At 31.2% G+C, this 25,348-nt stretch overlaps 1 protein-coding gene across 1 annotated transcript in view; it reads left to right on the top strand.

The window, feature by feature from the left end:
* Window positions 1–13,262, top strand: part of LOC142331643 (cilia- and flagella-associated protein 61) — a 40,860-nt gene extending 27,598 nt beyond the window's left edge. Inside the window, exons 10-12 of the mRNA XM_075377666.1 lie at window positions 5,254–5,567; window positions 10,827–11,018; window positions 13,118–13,262. Of these exons, the coding sequence (XP_075233781.1) occupies window positions 5,254–5,567; window positions 10,827–11,018; window positions 13,118–13,262 (651 nt within the window). The remainder of the gene's footprint in view (window positions 1–5,253; window positions 5,568–10,826; window positions 11,019–13,117) is intronic.
* The last annotated feature ends 12,086 nt before the right edge of the window (window positions 13,263–25,348 follow it).

The following is a 25,348-nucleotide window of genomic DNA, read 5'->3' as shown; positions in this document are numbered from 1 at the left end:
GAAGAAGTAAATAGCATATTTCTTACTCAACATAATTATTAATCTCCAGACACACGTGTGTCTGGAAAGGGTTTGGGGGGACTGCGTGGCCGCAGTGAAGAAACCATTTATGTTTGCTGTGGTGGCTGTCGTGGATGTGGTACCTAAAACATGAGAAACAGAACACACACACGACAAAAAAAACTTACCGCCTTTCAATGTCTCTTATCGAGACGGTATAACTCGTTGACTTGTTTTACAATTTATACTAGAAAATTTTTTTTCACTCGCGATCCCGGAAACGTTTCTAACGCGTTATTCCGTTTGTAGCTCCCACGATATGGAGGCCCCTATGCCTGGTTTCTCGATCCTCAGCTCCCGCACCGTATCATCACGGTGGTTCGTCCAGCATGGCGTGAGGCCGCTTCCTTACACATGTCGGAGTTGGGTCCTCTCGGCAGATGTCCCGAAGATGACTGTGTTCGGACACAGCCGCTCTCCCGAACAGTCTGCGCGCTTAACTCGATGTTAAATAATGTAGAAAGCGCAGCTTGGGCTTCATTTAAAGACTTTTGCAAAAATTTTCTGGGCAAACAAAAATCCGACAATTACCACGATATTATTAATGAACTTAATTCATACACATCTATAAGATGTAGTATGTTTTTGAAAATACATTTCCTCCATCCAGATTTGAATTTTTCTCGGACAACCTCAGAGACGTAAGTTATGAACACTGTGAACGTTTCCACCAAGACATTTCGGTAAAAGCCGCAATAAAGGAAAATGGAATACTATCATGGTAGCCGATTACTGTTGGACATAATTATGGATGTGCCTGTGGCAATTTATAAAAGAAAAGCATCAGCGAAATCATTCTAACATAGGTATGGCTATGCAAAATTATAAAGTTTACAGATTTTAACTATATTTTTCCTTAATTTTTTTTGAAGCGTAATTTATTTAAAACTAAGGATGAGAAAAATTATATTTACAGATCTGTATGTACGCAAAAAAACAATTCAAGAAATGGCATCACACTTAGAGAAACATTAAACTTTTTTTTTTGTTTATCAGTGTAATAGTATATACAAATCTCATATCTTCCGTTTCTGGCAATAAAGTTGTTTTTTCAATGTCTATGGCGCAGAATGTGACTGACTTCGTTCTTTATCAAACAGGTATCGGATTCAAGTTTTAAATTTTTTTGTAGCTTGTTTTTCACCGGTCGTTTCAAAACCGGGGTTTTCCTACATTTCTTTGTAAAGAGTTGCTTTTTACTATTTAATCTATTATAATTAAAAAAAAAAACATGATGTAAAAAATGAAATACGTATATCGCGCTCAAATTTTCTTGTAAATTATCGATTAGATATGCCTAAAATAAAAACAATTGATAGTCTACATTTTTATGTTTTTTGTGGCACGATTAACATTAAAAATACGGTACATCTTAAATCGTACAATTTCTTATAAAATAAAAGATACGCCCTAAAATTACGAAGACGATAAAAAAACATTGGAGTGAGAAAGAAGAATAATGTAGTCATCGAATATTCCTTTCTTTTTCCTGTTTAGCCTCCGGTAACTACCGTTTAGATAATACTTCAGAGGATGAATGAGGATGATATGTATGAGTGTAAATGAAGTGTAGTCATATACATTCTCAGTTCGACCGTTCCTGAGGTGTGTGGTTAATTGAAACCCAACCACCAAAGAACACCGGTATCCACGATCTAATATTCAAATCCGTGTAAAAATAACTGACTTTACTAGGACTTTACTAGAACGCTGGAACTCTTGACTTCCAAATCAGCTGACTTGGGAAGACGCGTTCACTACTAGACCAGCCCGGTGGGTATCATCGAATATGCTTTAACGTAAGCGCACTCTGAGGTTAGTAGTCTTAAATGTTGCTACGATAACATAGGAAGATGCCGTTTTGCAAATTGTTTCCGGCAGAAAAATATTTCAATTTAACCAGCAACGCAAAAAAACGTAAAAAAAAAGTTTCATCTAGAAAAATATTTTCTTCATTATCGCTTTTGTTAATAATATATATTTTCACATAACAAGAAGAAATAAATTTATAAGATGATATCTAAAAAAAAAAAGAATTTGATGAGCTAACACTACAAATTACATTAGTTAATTCTGTAAAGATATACGCGTTTCATTTTTTGTATAAATATGAAAATTTAATAAAAGCAATATAAAATTTTACAAAAAATTAAACAGAAAAACAAAAGTAGGCTATAAATATACAGTTTGCCAGTAAGAAAATAAATTGCTTAGGATTGCTTTCAGAGCCTACATAGGTTCTGAGACAGGGGTATATGAAGTTGAGAGTTGCCAAAATTACTCGAAAGTTTGTAAGAAATACGAATTACATTCATTGATTACCGCTCTGTTGGTAAGTCTGAAAATGCAAAAATGTTAATACACCGGGAAAGCGATTTTACAAAAGTATGTTAGAATAGTTTACATACGTTTTGTACTTTTACATTTGAAAATGTTAGTCGAAACTGTGTTGCGTCTTATAATATTTTATGAATGTAATTCATAAAATGACCGGGTACGAATCTCGGTCAAGCTTGACATTTTTCATACGCTACAAAACTCCAAAAAATTCCAAAATTTTACAAAATTTCCATTTTTCACGTTCAAGCTTCAGGGCTCTGTGACTTTTGGTCATCAAACCAAAAAAAAAGTAAAAATGAAAACGTAAATTAAATTTATATTACCAAAAGTTTACATATTTACCATATTTTTCTACAAAAGATTTTCGAAATAAGCGTCCCGCGGAGAGACGCACATTTGTACTTTTTTTTACGTCGAAAGTGGGAAAATTTGCCTCAACCAAACGCTCAGTAGCCCCTATATACTGGATGTATGGGGGTTCACCGCATTCACGGTGGGACCCACTAAAATCCTACTCCTTCCCAACGACGTGGTGACGGAACCACCTAATAAGGTTTTCATCGTCATCACGCGTATCAACGGGCATACCTGTGTAGCCTTCGAGCCACAGCTTCAGGCGTCCCCCGAGGGCGCCAAGTAGCGACGATCCGGTTGAACCTCCGCTGCCCACCCTTGGGAGCCGGCCCACCACCATCACTCACCAGCAATGCACTACCTTCTAAAGCTGTTGCTCGTTCATTTTGGAAAGAACTTCCAGAAACCATCCTCAACTTAAAACTTAAAACAGAACAACTTAAAACACAACTTCCCAGGACCATCTACAACACCTGTTCCATTGGTCATCAGAATTAAGCATCCTTTCAAGCACTTCCTCTGGGGAAATTTGTTCACTAACTGGCCGCATCGCCGCCACGTCACACTGCACTCTCAATTAATGAGTTTTTGGCAAAGAAAAATATTCCTGTAGTTCCTCAACCACCTTATTCACCTAACTTGAGTCGCTGCGACTTTTTCCTGTTCCCAAATTTTAAAAAAATCTCAAAGGACATCATTTTAGAACAGTATAAAACATTTTAAAAAATGTAACCGACCGTCCGAAGGATATTCCGGTTTCTAGTTCCAACACTGATATGAAGAGAGGGAAAACCATTTGAAGTATTGCATGGCTTCCCAAGGGAACTACTTTGAAGGTGACAGAGTTCATGTATAACTGTATTGTAAATAAACAGTTTTTCTGAACCTAGTCTCATTACTTTACAGACCTCGTTAGCTTCATCTGCTACAGCATCCCTTTCCTCAACCAAATAAGGCATTTTAGAAAAAACATAACTCCAAAAAATGAAAGTATACTGTATTGAAGCACAAACAATAGACAAGAGTAATAATATATGTAACCAATACTGGCGCTAGTAGTAGCAACGACGGTAGCACAGTGTTTAGGGTGACACACAAATATCTGTAGTTAAAGCCTGTGTGGGTAGGTTTTAAGCTGCTCAGCTGATATGTTCACAAATTTAAAACAGTCCAATATTTGTTTACTTACGTATCAAGTAAATTTTTTGTTTAATCAGTTGCTGGATAAAGGTACAGTATGTACTAAATAACGGTTATCAAATCCAGCACTTAAAAGATTGGTCCAGGGTTTGTATCCCGGTCAGGCATGGCATTTTCACACACGCTACAAATCAGTCATCTCATCCTCTGAAGCAATACTTAACTGTAGACCCCGGAGGTTTCAAAAAAAATAAATAAATAAAAGATTAGATGCAGTTAAGTTTTGATAACTAAGTGTGTGAGATTTAAGTTTCTTGTTATTGTTACATTCCAAAACTGCTACATTTTTCTAGGAGAATTTCTAGAATTTTCTAATAGCATTGCAATAACCAAATTCAATCTAAATATATCTGGAACTAGAATATGAAATTAAATAAATATAATGAAATGTATTATTTGGGTATACATTAAATATTTATTGACAATACATTTATTTTAATAAACTTTACTTTCTCTGTTTTCTTCTAACATAAGTATTTTAATAGCAGGCCCTCACTCCTTTTCAGAAAAAGTAAGCAAAATGTGAACTCCCTCCCCCAAAGATTATTATGAAATACTTATATGGCTCTATTTTTATATTTCACATACACTAAAGTGCTAAAAAATATTATTGATAAAAGACAAACTGGATATCAGTTTTTATTTACATTTATAACAATGATTTGTTAATAACATCTGTTTTAATGTAAGTTATTTTTCAATATTAAAATTATTTACTGTTAGAATATTTTCATGGTTTCAATAATATTGTATTTTATTTTAATATTTTCAATATTATTTAATTATTATAATTTATTATATGATAAACATTAATAAAATTATTCCACTTGAGATCGTGTTGTTATTTAATTTTATTTGGGAGGAAATAAAAACTGTTTTAATCTACAATGACTCATTTCAAGAACTTTTGCCAAATTGTCATTTTCTTTGTCATAAAATGCTTAAAATTTCTTGTGTAACATAACATTTAAGTAAACCAGCGGCTGCAAAGATATTAACAATTAGAAAGTTTACATGGCTGCCATTTTGAACAGATTGAGAGATCAGGTTAGTTATTTAAAAGTAAATCTCTAGATACCCAAGCAGTATACAAAATTTCAGCTCAATACAATTAACCATTCCTGAGAAATAAATTTTATTTATGAAAATACTAAATGACAGATAAACTAAGCGTTTCTGAACATATGCTGACAATAAAGTTATCAGCATGTGTTTGGAAACTGTTTAAAATAAATATGTAAATTAAATTGATGATATATATATTGTATTTCTGAAAAAAACTATTTTTTAAATTCTCAGGAAGAAGTTCAGTTAACTGTGCCAAATATAATAGAATCACTTACACCAGTAGCACCAAGACAACAACTTCAGTATCCACCTGAAATAGAACGTAAAGAGAGTTCAATTTTCACAGCTGATGGAAGAGAAATTAGGGTACAAATAGAAGATAATATGGCGACAATAAGAGAAGTACAAGAATTTGAAAAAGAGCCTCCATTTGCATTGTATTTCACTACTATCAAAAAATTACCATTTTCTTCATCACATAAGAAAATTGTTATAGTAGGTGGTTCTGAAACGGCCATATCATTTCTTGAAACCCTAATATTCAGGTTAGACATCTTTATTTTTATAATCTTAATAAACCCAAATGATATTGAATATTCAGTTGGTATTGAAGAATCACCTAAAATAAATCTAATGTTATATAAATTAAAAAAAAAAGACAATGACAGCAATGTTAGTGAATTATTTCAAGATTTGCTTGGATCTTAAAATTTTATCACTCTTTTCATAGTTAAATCTGAAATTTAGATGAAACATACCATTCTACAATGGAAGTTGATGGAGTGGTACCATTTTATTTTAAAAAAAAAAAAATGATTTTAAATTTTCTAGTTTAATTTATTACACAAATAACATTTTTTACAGTTCCTGTATCACCATATTCTGCCCTAAACCATTATAAAATGTATTTGAAACACCTCAAATATATATCTAAAAAAAGGTTTATTTGTCTCCTACTCCAATGATAATAGTTGGTTATCCTTGTAAAACCCATCCTGATAATATCATTCTCAAAAAATTACTACAATCCCATGCCAGGCTTATGTTTCTTTCTTCATTTATCCAAATAGTTGCACTCAATATGCCAGTCCCAGTGACAATGAGGTATAAGTGTTGTTCAATACCATAAGTAATACCTTTACCTGGTTCACTACAGGACTGCTGTTTAATTAACATCATTATTTACAGAGAAAATTGACTACTGCCTATTAAACCATACCTTATGTGTTTAATTTATCATAGCCACGATAAAGACTGGGACAGGCAGTGCAAAGCAACAAATTAATATACTACTTTTTGCTGTGTTTTAAAACTATTTATTATATATACTATCTTTACTCTACTTATTAGGGGAAATGCCATATTTAAAGAGAAAAAATGTGTATATATATATATATATATATATATATATGTATCATTTCAGTATGTTCCAACCTACTGATTTAGAGAACTTTAATAAAACTCTAGTTTTTGGGGCAGCACTGTTGTTGAAATATTTTTTGACATTTTTCAACCATATCGTCAATTATATTTCTAAGAGTGTTTTTAAAATATAAGGAAAAAACAATTAATAAAATTCTAATTTAGTCCAACCTGTTTCAAGATATAATAATACCTTCAGTAACTACTGACAAATACTGAATAGAATAAATTCCTCACAACTCCAAACTGTCATACTAAGTTTCATGGTTGTAGATAAATCTTCAGCTGTAAAATAAAATAGTCACAGACAGATTTTATACATACCTATATAAAATCAGATTGAAAATTTTCATTTAGATTTAGTATTTTTGGATTCAATGATTTCTAAATATACATACAGAAATATGATAGGAGGTTCATTTTTTGGCTGATCACAAGTTTTCCTCTCTTACTATAATAGCTGAGAAAGTAATATTAAGTGATGGTCAACTGTAAGAGACTTTTTTTAGTTAATCAATTTTTACTATTTTGCATTATTCTGCAGTTCTTCAATTATCCTTTATGCATTAATTACGAAAAATATTTAAGTAATTTTTATTTTTGTGTAAATAATAATTATCTTAAAATATTAAAATTATTTATGCATTTTTACACATTAAAAAGGTTAACACAAGGATATTTCAAAACCATTAACAAAAATCCTATTTAAATTGTAAAGCTAGATAACCAATTCAATTGTAAAACAATCACCATCAGTTGAAACTGTGAGAAAACGTACATGCGTACACAAAAACAATAAAATAAGTAAATAAATAAATGAAAAAAGAAGAAATAATAACAAATATTAATTGATAAATAAAGATTAATTGCAAAATACATAAAACCAGAATCTTTGAATGATTTTAGATGATAGTAAAAAATACAAACAATTATTGTCATTTTATGTAATCCAATATAAACCATAAATTTAGGTGAAAAACACCTAAACCAACTAACTTCCAGTTCAAATGACCTATTGTGATTTAATGTGTACCTCTACAGGTTGGATAGATAAAACTTATCTCAAGAAAGATAAACACAGAAACCCCACACTTATATTTGTATTGTCTTTAATGGTGAAATATGGGTGGAATGGAATTTTATCAATGTTGTTTTTTGTTCCAATTGAGTTAGATGATCCTGTTTCATATAGGAATATTAAGTGTATTATAATTATTGCTGTTAGAATAAAATTATTAGACAATTTTATTATTTAAACACTTATTGGGTGGTCCCAAAACAGCGAAGTTCTCTACCAAAGCTTCCTTGAGACGGGCGATCAAGAGCTGGCAGATGAGCTTCTCCATAGCCTTGATGCTGCAAGACAACAGAAATGGTCAGAAACGGTGGGAAGCCTGAACTTTCAGACCTCGAGTTGTCATGCATGGACTCTGCTAAGAAAATTAGGAAGCGGAGCTCCTATTCAGAGACAAAAGCAAATGTCTCCCCAAACACCATAGTGTCCCACTTGGTGGCAACATCCAGAGCACCAAGAGACAGGGCACACACAATTGAGATAAAATGCAAACTGGGAAACTTGAGGAGAGAGGTGGGAGGGACTGAGTACGCTCATCCTTTTACACTTGAAGAGATTGAGTCGGTGCTCAAAGATGTCACTCCAGGAAAAGCACCAGGATTCGATTGCATCAATCCAGAATTTTTATTAAATTGCAAAAAATACGCAAAACTTTGGCTGGCCAGATTCTTCACTGATATAATGCAGACCAGTAACGTACCCAGAGAGTTCAAGCAGTTGAAGGTAGTAGCCATTTTAAAACCAGGGAAACCAGCAAATTTATCTAAGAGCTAAAGGCCTATAGCATTGCTATCAGTGACATATAAATTACTAGAAAGGCTTATCTACAACAGAATCTGTCAGAGAATATTTGATGTTATACCGATATAACAAGCAGGCTTTAGGCCAAAACGAAGTTGTACCGACCAAGTTCTCTCACTCATGACATACATTGAAGTAGGGTTCCACAGAAATCTTAAAACCTCTGCTGCATTCATTGATTTATCAGCTACTTACGACACTGTCTGGAGAGAAGGCATGATTTGTAAGGTCCTCTGTGTAATCCCATGCAAATGAATGGCTCGCCTCCTTAATAGCATGTTGAACGACAGAATGTTCCAAGTTATCATGGGATCTGATATAAGCTTGCCAGGGAAACTCAAGAATGGCCTGCCACAAGGGTTGGTACTTGCACCTTTCCTTTTCAGCCTTTATGTTGCAGACATGCCAGAGACAAGATCTAAAAAGCACAGCTACACCAATGACTGGGTGCTAACAACAAAATGTAGATCATTTGAAGAGTTGGAAGAGGTCCTGATAGCCAACCTGGAGAAACTGGAAAGGTACTTCTGAAGATGGCCCCTCCAACCAAATGCTAGTAAAACCGAGGTGTCATGCTTCCATGTAAGTAACAAGTTTGCTAATAGGGAGCTTAAAATTCTATTTAAAAATACATGGCTCTTTCACAATAAGACACCAAAATACCTAGGCGTGACACTTGATAGAACGCTTTCATTTAAGGAGCACCTAATTAAGACTACAGAGAAATTGAAAGCGAGAAACATTATACATAAGCTCTGTGGAACAACATGGAGAGCATCAGTTTTCACTTTGTGCACTTTGGCTCTGAACCTCATCTTCTCGGTTGCAGAATATTGTGTGCCAGTGTGGCTTAACAGCCCTTATGTTCATAGAATTGATGCTCAACTTAATAACACTATGAGAATGATTACCCAGTTATCAGGTCTACTCCTGTGGAATGGCTCCCAGTATTGAGCCATATACCACCCCCAAATCTGCGCCGTGTGAACGCTCTTATAAGAGTGTACAAGAAGATTATGGGTAATCGAAACCTGCCAATACATGAGGACATTGAGGATGCCAGTCATGGTCGCCTCCAATCTAGAAAGCTACCTATCAAAATAGCAACTGCTGCCACAGAGGAAGGATTTAACCTAACTGACGCCTGGTGTCAAGAATGGACCACAAAGCAGAATAACCAAATCCCATGTATTACTCAAAAGCCGCTGGGTTTTGTCTTACCATGTAAGACATGATCAACGCTAAACAGAATATGAACTCAGCATGTTAGGTGCGCCTATCTCCTGTATAAATGGGGTAAAACATTGATGCCCCTTTGTGAGTGTGGTGAAAATCAAACTATTAAACACATCACAGAAGTTTGCCCTAGGACAGCTTATGAAGGGGGACTCCTGAAGATTTCCTGATGGTGACTCAAGAATCAGTAACTTATATTAATTTGTTAGATGTTTTGTTGTAATTTTTGACTGTAATTGGTGTTGTGTCTTGGTGCCATATGCTAAATAAATTTATTATTTAAATTATTAGAAAATACTCTAATAATAAAATTGTTAAAGTATACTGTTAACATGCAAACAATCATAAATGTATACATATTTTAACTTTCGACTTAATTATAATATTTTACCTCCTGATGATGGTTTGAAAAAACCGAAAGATCTTGAGGACTTAATGCTTATTTGCTGGTAAGGTGAATATAACAATTATTAATTACTTTTAATTATTTTAATAATTAAAAGTTGCTCATGAGTGGAGATATCTCTTTGATTAGCTTAGAACTCATGATATCAATTCCTGATATTTCAGCAGCAACAATTATAATACATTACTATTATCTCCACTCATGAGCAAAATTTAAGGGAGAGGATAATTATTTAATAAAAAGGACTTTAGTAAGTTTAAAATTTAAAATGGTTATTAGGTCTTGGACTACTCAAACTAGTCATACTATCTGTTGGCTTAGTTTTGGATCTAACTTTCCAAATAAGTATTTCTGCTTTTCAATTACTGGTATGAACAATGAACTTCATTTTGAGGACTTCATCATTAAACAGGATAAGCTGTAAAAAAAATAGAACCATTTTCCTCAATTATAATGGGTTTGTTTTAAAATTAAAATGGGTTTGTAATTTTATAAAAAATATTACATAAATGAGGTATAATAAAATAATTTACAAAATACATCCTACTCTTTTCTTAGACATCTCCAAAGGTTTGTAATAAAAGTTCCATCATTACGATCACTTTTACTGTACGCAAACATTTATTTACCTTCTATCAAGAGTTGCCTTAAACATTTATTACTACTTTTATCTTCTTCTCCCCATGGCTGCTTCTTTCATACTTACCTTTCACCTTTTGCCATCGATCTTTGATTTCTTCCATCACTCATGACAATCATATTTCTTGTGTCTTTTTTACTCACCTGTACCAATTAAACAGGTGAGTAAAGAAAAATTTACATGTTTATAAAGAAAAATTTATCAGAAAAAAATTTATTTTACAGATCAGCAGGAAATGTAAAATATACGAATGTAATGCTAGTATCTCCTCATGGTTTTCCATATAATCAAAAGCCTCATAAAGCAGCAGATTTAATGTGTGTGTATACTGGTAGATATAATCATCGTTTTATGACTCAATTAGGATTACGTACTTACATCAATGTTGTATATGGTTACATGACAGCAATTAACAGGTAATCTTTCCTTATTCTACTGCTTTTATAAAATGAGTTACGTAAGAAATTTATACAAGAAAGTTTATATTAAAATTTTTGTTGGACCGTATTCCTCATTTTATATAAAGGTATACTCTCTGATCAAAATGGACTTCCTTTGAATACAATTTAGTATGTATTAATAATAAGGTAGAAATAATTGAAGCACACACAATTAACAATGCTCATGTAATTAACAAACAAACTATTAAATACAATAAGATTTTAGTCATTTTAAATTAAAGTCTATCTGGTAATGACAGAGACACTTGGCATGTTGACCAAACTGCTTGCACTCACTCAATGGACTTTGCTCGGCACAGTCAACAGCACATTACACACACTGATGAAATAATTGGGAATTCTCTGAACATCCGTAACATCTTTGCTAAAATTGTTATAATAAATTTATTTAATGTGAATACTACAGTTATCTATTTCCAATATAATTTAAGTAACTAATTTTAAAAAGAAAACACAAAGATAAAAATGAATAACCAAAACATACAAATAAAACTTCTTTATTTATCCACATATCACCACTTATTTTTGATATTGTTTTTATCAGTTTCCTTATTTCATTGTTGTAAAAGTCAGCCACTTGTATCTTGAATTGGCTAGTAATGCTGTTCTTCAGTTTGCTGTCATTTTCAGATAGCTGTGATCCAAGTCATTTCTTTAAATACATAAATAAGTGATCGTTAATCATTTGGTATAAGACAAGATTATAGGATGAGTGCTAAAAAACTTATCCAGCCAAAGTTTTCCAATTGACAGCTTGAATTGTAGTGTGAGACTGAGTATTTTCATTCAAAATTATGACCCCCCCATTGGATAAGCAATATCTTTTGTTTTGAATAGCATACATAAGTTTCATCAGGCTTTTACTGTACACTTCAGTGTTAATAGTTATAATCCATTCTAGAAAATCAATCTACTAGATGCCTTACTTATCTAAAAAAAAAGCCGTGATTTTTAAAACAGAAAGTACTACCTAAAACTTCTTTGCTTTTGTAGATGATTAGTGTCACCATTGCATCAGCTGTTGTTTTTTATTCTCCAGATTTCATTTCCAGTGAATATGCAAGTTGAATCATCCATCTCCTTTGTTCTCAAATTTTGCAACAAAGTTTCTTTCTCATAGTTTTATAAATTACTAAGTGTGAAAAATTAGAAGGTGAATAACCAGTTCTGAAAAAATAAATAAATTGCTGGTCACATCATGAACTTTCATATAATACTTAGCACTTCTTCCGCTTACTTATCTGTCATTGTTGTCATCTGTCATTTTCATAATGTTTGGCCTGTAAACTTTACGAAGTTGTTGCTGGAAAATTTTAGCTATAGGTGGTAATTTCTTATCAGAGCCTTTTTTAAAAACAGACCTTGTATATTTTGCACACCCAAAACTCAACATACACAAGTTAGGAAAGTGAAATTTTACATATTAATCTAAAAAGACGTGGATGTGTAAAATCACAAAGAAAAATTAATAAATAAACATTTATTTTGACTCCTTACAGAAAACACAGCATAATCCAAATTGCACAACCTTAAAATACCTGCTAGCTATTTTAAGGTTAGAACACCACTGTCAGTTTGATTGTTGTCAAATAGTAAATTTTGTAATAAAATACTTTACTAAGAAAACTTTTGATCTGAATTTTTTTTAATGTTTCTAGCTTTATAACTTTCTGTTATAAAAATATTTTTAATACCTCTCCAAAAATGTAAAATGATATTTTGAACTAAAGTGACAGTGATATTTTTGATGTGAAGTTGAAAAATTAGAATTTAGTTTTTGTTTTAAGTATTATATATGGTACTCACATTGTTTGCTTTAGCTCTTATTTTACTTTTTTTATTCTTTTGTAGTTTGTGTATAAATTTTGTATATGTGTCTTTATCCTAACTCATTAATAATGTAACTGTCTCTTGAATGTGGATTTTTTTAAATTTCAATTGAATCTGACAACTTCTTAAATTCTATACTCTTAAAAAGAACACAATTTTATAACTTTAAAAGACTTATTAATATTTTACAATATAAGTTATTTACATCTATTTAATTTTTTTAGGGAAGAAAAAACAATTGTAATTGATTACGATAAAACACTTCCGTATGACTATCTTTTTCTATTTTGTGGAGTACAGTGTTCAAAACCACTTCCTCATAATGTACAAAAGGACAGACAGAAACCTTTATATCATTACAATTCGTAAGTATAATTATTAATAACAATTGCAATATATTTTTAAGCACTTTTTTCGCTGTTATTACTTTTTTACAATGAATCTTATAAAAATGTTAAAGGTAGAGAAGCGAGATGCTGTCTAGAGTCTAATTTTATAATCCTTGTAAAATGTTTGTTAGCTTCTACCTGAAATTTACTGTGTTTATTGTGAATTGTAGATTTTCAATAGAAAAGATTTTCTTTTGAGAAATACTAATGAAAATCCATTTATTTGTCACTAATTTCATTGAGAAGTTTATACAGACAGATAATAAAAATGCCTCAATTTTAAACTTGAATGGGATTTGTATATGCTAATGTGTTTAATTAGTTTAATAGGTTTTTCATATACTGAATGCTTATCAGAATTCAGTTTTCAGTTTTTTGTATTTTTTATTCACTCCTTTTCTGTAGTCCTTCAAGATTCAATTTTAGGATTTTCTTTTTAATGAATAAATGTAACAAAGTATTGTGGTATATATGAATATTTAATAATGATGACAAACTTAACTTTGCTAAAACTGGTCCTAAGCCTGTGTTGAAATAGGAGTTGGGTGAATAGCTAATTTTTTGAGACTTGGATGACGCAGTGATGTCGAGTAGGTATGCATGCTCCTTAACTATCAATAATATCAAGAAATGCTCAACTTGAGATTTTCTCTCTATGCAACCTGCAAATTCTACCCCTAGGAAATGGTTGAGGGCAACCTTCCAACACCTTAAAATTGTAACCTCTCGGCTAAGGGAAGGAAATTACAGACAGAAAAACCTGATCCTCCAGGTTGGGGGGTTGACACCTGGGCTAACAACCCACCATTGGAATAAATTGCAATGTTACGAAACACTTGATAGCCTGGAAATTAGATTGGAATAAAAAGGGTACAAAAATATGGAATAAACACAATTTGGATCTTGGAATTTCAGAATGTTGATTTCTCCAGGAACAATTACTATTCTAGAGCAGGAACTTTGAATTATAAAATAGATGTGGTGGTGCTTCAGGAGGATGAGTGCAGTTTGGAACAAGAATAGGAGTTAACAGCTTACCTCAGAATATTATCAAATGGGAGTAAATTAATGAAAGATTATAATCTTTCCTGATGTAGATGAGAGAGGTGTTCAGGAACATATCAATTTTTTTCAATATGCGCCCTAACTAAAGACAGGAATGAGGATGATGACATATTCTACGAGACTGCCAGGCAAGTCTACAATAGGATACCAACACAGTATGATATGAAGATGGTTTAGGTGATGCGAATGCAAGAAAAGGTAGGAACTAGACAGTGAAGCATGTAGGAAGTACAGCTTGCATGAGAATACAAACAACAGTGGCCTAAGGTTGATGGGTTTTGCAGAGGCAAACATTATACCAGTAATGAGCACCATGTTCTCACACAAAAGTATTCATTTAGGGACCAGAAAGGCCCCTGATGGATGTTTTGTAAATCAAATTGATCATGTATTAGTGGACAGAAGACTTTCAAGTGGAATAGAAGATATGAAAGTAATAAGAGTGACAGAGATGGATAGTGACCATTACCTAGTGTTGATTAAAGTGAGACAGAGTATAAACTAGTTAATGGGATGAAAAAGTGCGAAAAAAAAAAATAGTGCGATGAAAAAAATATAGATAGGTATGAAATTACTGCGAAGTGAGGAGAGGAGGAGAAATTACAAACTACAGCTAAAAAACTTACAATGTTAAATAACACTGGTCAACATAAAATTTGGAACTGAAAAGGGTGTACTATATAGTATTTTTATATGCTGAATCTGAATATAAATTCTGAAATAACCCATCATGTTATTTTCTTAAGTTACAACTCCTTAAATTTATTTGTACCATCATTCGTGGAACAAACAATACAAATAAGTTAGTACGTCTGCATGTTTGCTTATTAACATCTGATTTATATTGTGATGCTTACTGTAGACCTATATTTGAAACTTAACAGTCAAATGATGTCATTTCATGTCAAGCCAGTCATGTATAGACATGTCAGTCAAGTAATGAATAATTCAACATGATGAAATTTTCTTCAGTATGAGTTCAGCTCTTGGTATGACTTACTGCATTCTTTAGTTGTAGTAGTGGTTTTATCATACACATATTATAAAGATTGTTTCATAAGTGATACCATAAATTTAGTGAAAGATTTAAAAAAAAAAAAAAAAGGGATCGAGAACACCTTCCTTAGGCACTTTGCATTCTACATCTTGAGGTGAGGACCTAAACTTTATATTTATATTCTAACAATAAATGGAATTTCAACTACTTGTTTACAGTTTGTAAGGTATGATTTTAACCAGTAGTAAGCAGCTCTTCTGTTACCACAGCTACTAAGTTTTTTCATCAGTAAAAAATGTGAAAATGATCAATGTTACATCTTGATTACCAAAAATTGAGAATACATTTTTTTTTATCTACAGAATTAAAAATTTGAGGGTTATTCAATAATTAAAAACACAATTTGCCCCCGAGCTAAAACTATTTATTTAATCAATGTGACATTTTTCCCCTTTTCAACATAATCTTCAGCAACATTAATAACTTGTCCGATTTTCCAATCAGCTTATTTTTGTCCGCTACAAAGACATCTTTGTTTTGATATTGGAGCCAATTTAGCATATTTTTTTGGCCTCATCATCGCAATTAAACTTCTTACCACATAACACTTCCTTGAGTGAATTAAACAAGTGGAAATCTGATGATACCAAGTCAGGACTATTAGGTGGTGAAGAAGTACTTACTTCCTGATGGAATTTTTCGATGGTTTCTTGAGTTACCTGAGCTATGTGAGCCTGGGCATTATTGTCAAGTGGAATGCATCAATAATTTGATGCAGCTCTCCAAGATTCCCTATCTAGTGCCAGTTGTTTCATTTCGGTACACCCCTTACATATTGTATCCCTGACAGTTTGTTTTACATATTCCAAACATTGCATATCTGCACAATTTTTCCCATTTTCATGTTCCAATATTAAAGTGAGACTATTCAAGGATGCCGTAATATGTGACCTATAAGTCATATTTTTTTTTTACTATATTTTTCCTAATGCTTCTTTCTTCATCAATTTGCTGCAAAACCTCTTCATTTGTCATTTTATCCACCCATCTGATTTAGAATCACCCATCAGGTTAGGATATTGTGAAAAAACCATCACCTTCCTGCTGATACTATTATGTGAAATCTTGTCTCCTTATGGAGATCTGTCAATTCTCTTGGAATTCATCTTGCACTTGTTTTATAATATTTGTAACTTTTTCAGCTATAATCTCAGATGTAAATTATCAATCTTCTTGGATGAGAGAGACTAAACAAGTTTCAAATGCTGGAGTTGAAACTTCAATTGGACATTCAGAACAGTGCTTGGTCACTGAAATTTAACAGTCTTTTAATTTTTCTACCCACTTGTAAAATTTTCTGCAGTTCATACAACTTTGTCTGTATTGTTCGGTCATATGAATACTGTGAATGTAAATGCTAATCAGTAAATGTTAATCAGGAAGCAAAAGCAGACCACCGCATGATGCTCAACTAATTTGCAAACTTTAAGAGGGCTTGCCATCATAATATGAGATTTTGAGGTTTTAAACAACAAATTTTTCTCTAGCAGGGGTGATCAAAAGGCATCAGAGCAACTTAATCTTCTTACAGACTGATTTTCATCTAGAGCTGTTGTGTCTTTAATTACTGAATGGCCCTCATATTCTCTGAAAACTGGGATGGCTGGAACAATAGACATTGTTTCCTAAAACCATGTCAAAAGTTTATTTATTAATATGTTATGTTTTTCAAGAAATATTAAAAGTTGATTTTTCATAATTTTTTCTAATACTTTAAAAATGACCTGCGATAACAAATAATTTTGTAAATTAAATGCTGAACCTTCTCTAAGGAAGGGAATAATAATAAAAGTGTTAAGGCAACTAGGAATTACTCTGTAGGTGTTGGATTTAGTTAATTATATCTGTAAAAAGAATAATAATAATGGTATGTATGATTTATTTAAACATATTAGTAGGAATATCATCAACCTACTGAGTATTTGCTTTTTTATATTTAACCCATTCTGTCACAAGTGAAAGTTTTGGTCTTAGGTCACATGTAGGTAAAAATAACATAATGCTCATTTTAAAATTTATTTTCTTGTAAAGTGGTTGTTACATATAGATATTCATTTAAAACTGTTAGAAAAGGTCTTTATCATTGTGTGTTGCACATAAATAAACAAAAATAAATTAATATGAATATATATTTTGCACAATATCTGGTATGTTACATTCTAACAGCCTTCAAAATAGCTCAAAATAAAATATATTGCACTTCAAATTACATTTAATAAAATTAGGAACACATATACTTAGAACTTCATGACAGATTTTAAAGTAGACATAAATGAAATTAAAAAAAGAACTTTCTAATTACGTATAGAACAGTATTTACAACTAAATAATACAACAGTCTCTAAGAAAATACAACCACGTTATAAAACATTTTCTGATAATCTGTTTTTGTAATACAAATTATGAAGTTTTGAAGTTAAAGAACTACAAATCTTTAACACAATTGACGCCTAATTTTCTGAGGCATTCCAAGCACATGAGCTGTTTACACTTTATGCGCATGCTATCAGTTTTCCTGTGTTTTGTATATGAACATAAAGAACAAATTTTTTTTTTTCATTTTGTCACTGGTAATTTTAGATGAAGTACCAGCAATTTCCCTGTCTTCTGTTCCTCTTGCTGTGCTCTCAAGAGTGATAAATTTTTCAATCAAGTTCCTAAGTTTGTTAGAGTTTTTGGGTTTTGGAGCCACTCAAGGAGGAATGGAGGCATCATCTGCATGGCTAATTTTTTTATGAAAATATTTCTTGTTTGCACATCATTGGCTACAAAACACTGATGTACTTGAAAGAATTAACCATAGTTATGGCTATCATGCCACTCAGTACACACAATGGCCAGGAAACGTTTTTCTTTATGGGCAGTACACATTGTAACGGAAATCCAAAGTATCCATCCCCTTTTTGTTCTATTGCAGAAGGCTATAATTTTTGGTTTGCTTGTTTCTTCATCAATTCCACTGCTATTGTGCATACTTGATACAAGAAGGACAACGCGGTTGCTCTTCACTTTCCGAGAGAGGAGTGTCATGCCATCTGAAAAACCATAAAGTGTATCATTCAAAGGCTGCAGTTGACGAGTAACCAGAAATTCAGCGGTATATCCCATTTGTTTTTTTTGAGGGTGCCAACTGTTCGGACTTAGGTTTTTTTCATTTTTAAATACTGTTACATATTTATTTTTTGTTATTATTGTTTAAATGCTGGAGCTTTAGTATATTTAATAGGATTTTTAAATTTAACTATCTTTGGCTTTGGTCGGATCATTCAGATAATTACAATACACTCGGTTTTTTTGTATGCATTTGGCTGCTGATGATTCGGTGGCTCCTTTTGAATGTACTCAACTCCTGACGTCATCACTTGGCCCCTGACAGTTCACAAAGCTCCTTTTGAATACACTTGGCTCCTGACAAAGCAGCGGCTCCAGCAACATTATTTAAGCAAGTCCATCGTCATTCTTATAGTCATTCGTTATTCATTGTTCAGTCGTCACTCTTGTTCAATTCCAGCCAGTCGCCTACAAATGGCAATTTCATTATTCTTGTACAATCGCATTCAGTAAGAGTTTCAGTTCACAGTTCAATTACAATAAATATTTCATAATATATAAATAATTAATTTAATATTTCAAGTATATTAAAAATTCAATTTATACATAGAAGAGTATTTTCAAATATAATAAAGAATTGATAATAACACCAACTTATGATTTTAATAATTTAAGAAACAGTGCCAAATTTCATCTTTTTATCACCAACATAAGTGAATCCTTGCTTTCTCAGCTCTTAAACAGCTTGAATGGAGCTCAAATAATTGTTGGCAATTATGTTTCTATTCATACCATGGACTGGCTTTGAAGCTTGAAGTAAGGCCTTAGTAGGGACCATGAGAGTTTTCTCTTCAGGAGAGAGTTTTGCCATCTGAGCCTCTTATAAATGTAGGAGTTGTATAAATAAGATGTTTTTGAATCTGCTAGATTCACTAGTTTGATGCCGTACTTCGCCAGCTTATTTGGCATATAGACAGTGAACAGACTATTTCTCTAAATGGCAAAAACGTTTTGTCAACTGTACAATGTTTGCTAGGAAGTACATTTTTTGATAGTAGCCTATCAGAATGGAAAAAAATACTAGATAATGAGGCAGCTAGATCCATACCCTTCCAAGTTGTTCTTATGTAAGAATATCAAACTCTGGGGCCAAATAGGTAAAAATTACCTTCCATCCCCTGGGCTTTGTGTCACATGTGAGTAATTTTTACCAGGTGTGTTTACAAAGAAGGCTTACCTGGCTTTCAGAGAAACCTGACGGGAAGTAAAAGAAACTCAGCACTAGGACCAGGAATAACTGGCATGAATTAACATGGGGCCTTTTTGCCCACCCAACCAAAAAACACAAATTTCCCTATGGGTAATTTTTACCTACCTGTGATAGTATGGGTTAAAATAGAACTTCCTGGATATTAACAGGAAAAAAACACTGATTTATCAACAAAATTAGTCAACGTTTGAAATAGCTTTGTTTGAAATGGCAATATTATTGTTGTTTGAAATACTTGAAAAAAGATTATTAAATTCCTTTGCTATCTGAATAGGTAATGAAGTAATGAAAATCAAATCCTTTATATTTATGGTGAATTAATCTGACCTGTTTAATTTTCAAATATGCTTCCACTTTTCAAACTGCCTACATAGATTTTGAAATGTATTCATTTGACTGAATAATTATTAATGTCCCTATGAGAATTATCATTAAGGTTATTAATTCTAGTAATAACAAAGTTAATAATTATTAGTAGTTGTAGAAATTATAAATAGCTGCATCTGTTATGTTAATGGGTAGTTTAAAAAAATCTGCAAATTAATTTCACATAAAAAATATCAGAATTTATTGATTTAACTAGTATAAATAATTATGGTGGAGATCTGCCTGTCTATGTATTAAAACTGTTTAACTAAGAAACAAAACAAAAACTTATTACCAGAAATGATTCAATTTGTAATATTACCATAACAGATAACAATGTGTTATGAAACGTCTGTTGCAGATACAGTTTTTCAGTTTGTAACTGGTTTTAAGATAGATATGAAGGATGTGAAGAGTTAAAAAATATGAGTTTGTCAAGGAAATGAATGGAGATTTAATTTAAAAATGAATTCATACAGTAAACTGGTAAAACCAGTAAGCCAATATAATATATAAAACCAGTATAATATATACAGTAAGCTAGTTGGTATTCAATATAATTTTTTAACAGGTTATTTCCTTGATCGTATGAATTTTATTAAAGATTTAATGTTACGTTCTGTTCGATAACAGAACCTGGCTAATTCCAGCTTCTCAAAGGAACCCAAATGCCAGTAATTGGAAGGAAGTGTCACAAGTTGCAGAAACTTTTTTTTTCTTTTTTATGGAGTTATCCAAGAATTGTTTATATTCAAGTGTGTGTCATTTATAGCAAATGTTTTTGTATTTTAATGTTCCATTAATCCACAGTATAAATTAATTAAGTATTGTACTTACAAATCATTAAAATTTTAAACAATTAATATCTTTTATTTTATATATATATGGTTATTATATCATGTATGTAGTTCATTAGAAATTATAATAATAAATTTTTTCCTTGTTTACTAATTTTTAAATTGTCATTCAAAATTCAGAAACATACCTAAGTTAGCAAATGCTTAACAAATTTTAAGTATTAAGAAAGAGATTGAATTTTCTATATTAAGATGGTTTTTGTACTTTTATTTTTATAATGATTGTCATTAATTGATATAAACCTGGTGTTTAAGGCTTTAATTTAAGTTATGGAAGTGTTTAAGAATAAGAATTAGAATGAGAGTAATAAAACTATTAAATTTAATTAAACATATACTAAAATACAATGTTAATTAAACAAGACTACAATACAGTATGTAGTAATACTTTTTTCTAAGTGCAATCATTATATTATGTTTTACTGCATGATCTTAGAATAAACAACCACTTTATTTCCTTCTAAATTCGCTGTAGATTAATTAAGTTATTAGGTGAAAGCTTACTCTTAACAAAAAAATTATTTGGTCTATGAAACCCTGTTTATTCATTTTTTTATTTAATAAAATATCTGCAAGCTCATAATAAAAAGGATCCTCCATCTATTCATCCTATGAATAATCTAAACATAATAAAACTGAATGTTTTTTTTTTGTTTTAAATATATTTCTTGTGCATAGGTAAAGAGATGATGAAATTGTGACTAATAAAAAAATTCAGAAGTTCAGTACATGAATAAAACCCAAAAGCTGTAGTGTATCTATAATGTGCTTTACCAGTGGTGATGTACAGTTGTTCTATACAGTGGTGACTTTAATGAATACATTTTTTTTTCAGACGATATGTTCAGAATTATCTAGATGAGTATCCGGCTAATTTGTTTTTAATAAAATCTGTTGTAGATGCTCGTTACGCATTATTAGTTCTACATGATTTAATGCAAAATATCCATAACCCAGAAGGTAAGCAACTTCTAATAGTACTACTTAGGTAAGTCAGATTAATTCTATATTTTTCTAGTAGTGATTATTTTCATTCAAAATACAAGTTATGGTTTGAATAAAAATAAATTTTTTCTTGTTACAAATAAAAATAAATTACAAATATCCAAATTATAATAACGCTATCATATAAAAAGACATAAACGCTGATGTCACATCATTTTTAGTATATCATTATTTTTAATGGTGATAAAATAAGTAATAACTGTGAAGAAATAGATGTATGTGCATTTAGTCAAAAATGTTGACCTTAATTTTTCATTAAGCAAGTTTACTTTTAGCAGTAAGTCTTTTCTTTTACTGCAATCTAGTTCACCTTCATTTTCATTTTAGAGAACAATGGAGGTTCTCATTAATGAAATTTTATAGCTCTTCAATAATCTATGAAGTATGAAGTTACCAACCTGACACAAGTATCTAGTTGTTCTGAGATCAACATAGAAAATAAGTTGTGAAGTAGTTTTCTTATTGCTTTCTTCACTTAGCCATTATTACACTCTGAGACCTCTGAAATGCAGGTGATATTTACCTGCAAATGATTCCTTCACTCTGTTTATGATGCAAGTCATTTGTATGGTGATAACATTAGTTACAAAGAAACTAATTTATTTTGTACCTATAGTGCTTGACATGTTATGTAGCCATGATAAAGACAGGGGCTATAATGGAAAACAACAAATTAATGTATTTCAACTGTGAAACAATGAATTACATCTATTTATTTGCTTTTTTTTAGGGAAACTACATTTCTTTATATCTGACAAAAAAATTGTTTAACAAAGGAAATATTTATTAAATTGTTTAATAATAATATAATTTTTGGGACTTCTTGACCTTTATGGTGGTAGTGTATAATGTATCATCTACTGATTATCTCAAAGTAGGTTGTTCCTCCTCAGCTTATCTTAGAAAAGACAAAAAAATATTTTTATTTGCACTAAGACCTTATAAATGGAGATTAATCTAATTCAGAAAGCATGGTTATTAGCAAGGAGGCTGATACTTAAAAAAAAAAATTATTTACATTTAAATGATGTAATCACAGCTCATTTGATTGTGAATCTCATTTGATTCACAATCTAATAATTTATTTAGAGTAGAAAACTATAGATAAATTATTAAATGCAATGACAGTGAATCCTGGTATGAATTATTAATGGGTGAAAATATAGTTAACAAGATTTGCAATTAATCAAAATTATCAGAAGTATTATAAATCTGATAAATAATTTATGGCTGTAAGAATACTTGCTGCTGCTTAAATAATTAAGTGAAAATGATTTTATATGTATAAGTATTAATAATGTGTAAGAGCGCTTTACTAGCTTTTCAACAGTTAAATTACATGAATTCAATGGAATCCTGTTGTAAGGAAGATGATCTGTAAAGTGAGCCTGAGGTAAACATAAGAAAATTAAATCTAACAAATGTTCCTCCTCCAACCTTGAAGAAATTATTTCTTTTTTAGTACGAGACTGCAACCACCCAAGCATCCAGGGGCCCCTGTGTAGGAACTTAAAAAATTTTAAATAGAACGAGTAAGTTTGTGACATTAGTTTAAAGGACTTTGAAAGAGAAAAATTTTGGTGTAAAGTATTTCTTGCTATGACAACGATCCTAAACAAAGTTGTAGGAACTTTAAATTTTTCAGAACTACTTTCAGAAGTAGTACACAATTCACCCAAACTAGTGGTCTCATACTGAAAACAGATTGTTTTGAAATAGGAACATTTGGTAAATTAAATTTTTTAGTGTTTATCTTTGGGCAGTTATTTAGAATAGAAGGTTCATTAGTATTAGTTCTGAAAAATATTACATGGCCACATTAAGGTTATGGTTATTGCCTTACTGTGAATTTTTTTAAACCAAAATTGTTGTTTTTCAATGCCCTTGAAAATGATGTCACAGTCTTACCCTTTTTATTTAAAATTTTTGAGTTACCCCACATGGGAGTAACCTGGATGCTTGGGTGTTGTGGTCTCCAGTTTCAAGGTAGGGCACTTGCTAAACTTTATTTTATATGTTTAACTGTTGTAAACTTATTTAAGGATTACCATAGTTTATTATTCCTTTGTATATCAGTAAAAGTATAAGTTATATATCGATGTCAATACAAAGAAATCAAGCTATGTTAATTCTACTTATAGTAGATATGATATTTGTTCTGTTTCAGCTAAAATAATTGTTTATGGTCATTCATTACTTGCACTAACGATCATTCACAGTTTAATGGAGTACAAAGTAGATCCAAAAAAAATTGCATTTGTTGAACCATTCCCATCTGACCCCGCAGTTACACTTTTCAATAATGTTGAGGTAAATGATTGAAAAACATATGTAAGCGCTAACATTTTTTTCCTTTCAGTTCTATGGTAGTTATGAGAAACTTAAATAGTGTATTTTGAATAGCGGTAACCAGGAGCCAGTAATCAGCAAAAATTTAGTTACTAGATTCATCAATGTAGTATAATTTATTAAGAGTTTAAAGTCAATTTCAAAAGCATGGAAATATTACTGAATTTTTAAATTGACAGTATTAGTGCAGATGTTACTTTCAGCACCATAATTGTACACCCACATTTTGTTTCATGTTATGACACGTTTGAGTAACTATCAGTCATCAGCGATAACAGCTAACAATTGATGTTGCTTTTTTTGAAAATTAATCAGTTTTGGAACAAATTTTGCTGTTTCTTGTTTCATACAAATGTCAATAAAAATTGTTTTACATAAGCCAAAATAGATTCCCATCTCTTCAGCAAACTTCTCTAAAAGAGATTCGACAATTATTGATCGCAATTTCTTTTATTGTGTTGATATTATGACTGAAAATATTGATATATATTATAAACAGTGCTGCCACCATATGAAAAAAGACTGTCAAAAAAAAAATGCAGAATTAAAAAATTCTCATTATTTTTTTATAACACCTCACAAATTTTAATTTAATTTTGTTCAGTGTATTGTTCAGTGTATATATGTATGTTATGTATGTTTATAGGTATGCAGCTTATGCATTATCAAAACAAGGGCTACAACTAACACTGCCCTTGTCCTCATAATCTTAAAATGAAATCTTCTCAGAGGGTGACTATCTAATCTATACTATATGGATTTGAACTGTATTGTAGACAACAGTGGCGGAAGATTAATTTCAAGGAATGTTTTTTTAATATAACATTTTAAAACAACTTTTAAACTGCATTAAAAAGAGATTTTACTGAGCAATATTGTAATGTTAAATAACTAGAAATCCATCACCTTATTCTATCTGAAGAAAACATAAAACAAAACTGTCGCATACTTCACTAAAAGATTTGTTATAAAAAATACTGACATATATCATTTGAAAGCAAAATCTGTCCTAGGATTTATTAATAAAATGTCAATATTTGATAGGT

This window comes from Lycorma delicatula, chromosome 10 (assembly GCF_047948215.1).
Source record: "Lycorma delicatula isolate Av1 chromosome 10, ASM4794821v1, whole genome shotgun sequence".
In the NCBI taxonomy this organism is placed as follows: domain Eukaryota; kingdom Metazoa; phylum Arthropoda; class Insecta; order Hemiptera; family Fulgoridae; genus Lycorma; species Lycorma delicatula.
This window is presented reverse-complemented; position numbering and strand designations above follow the sequence as displayed.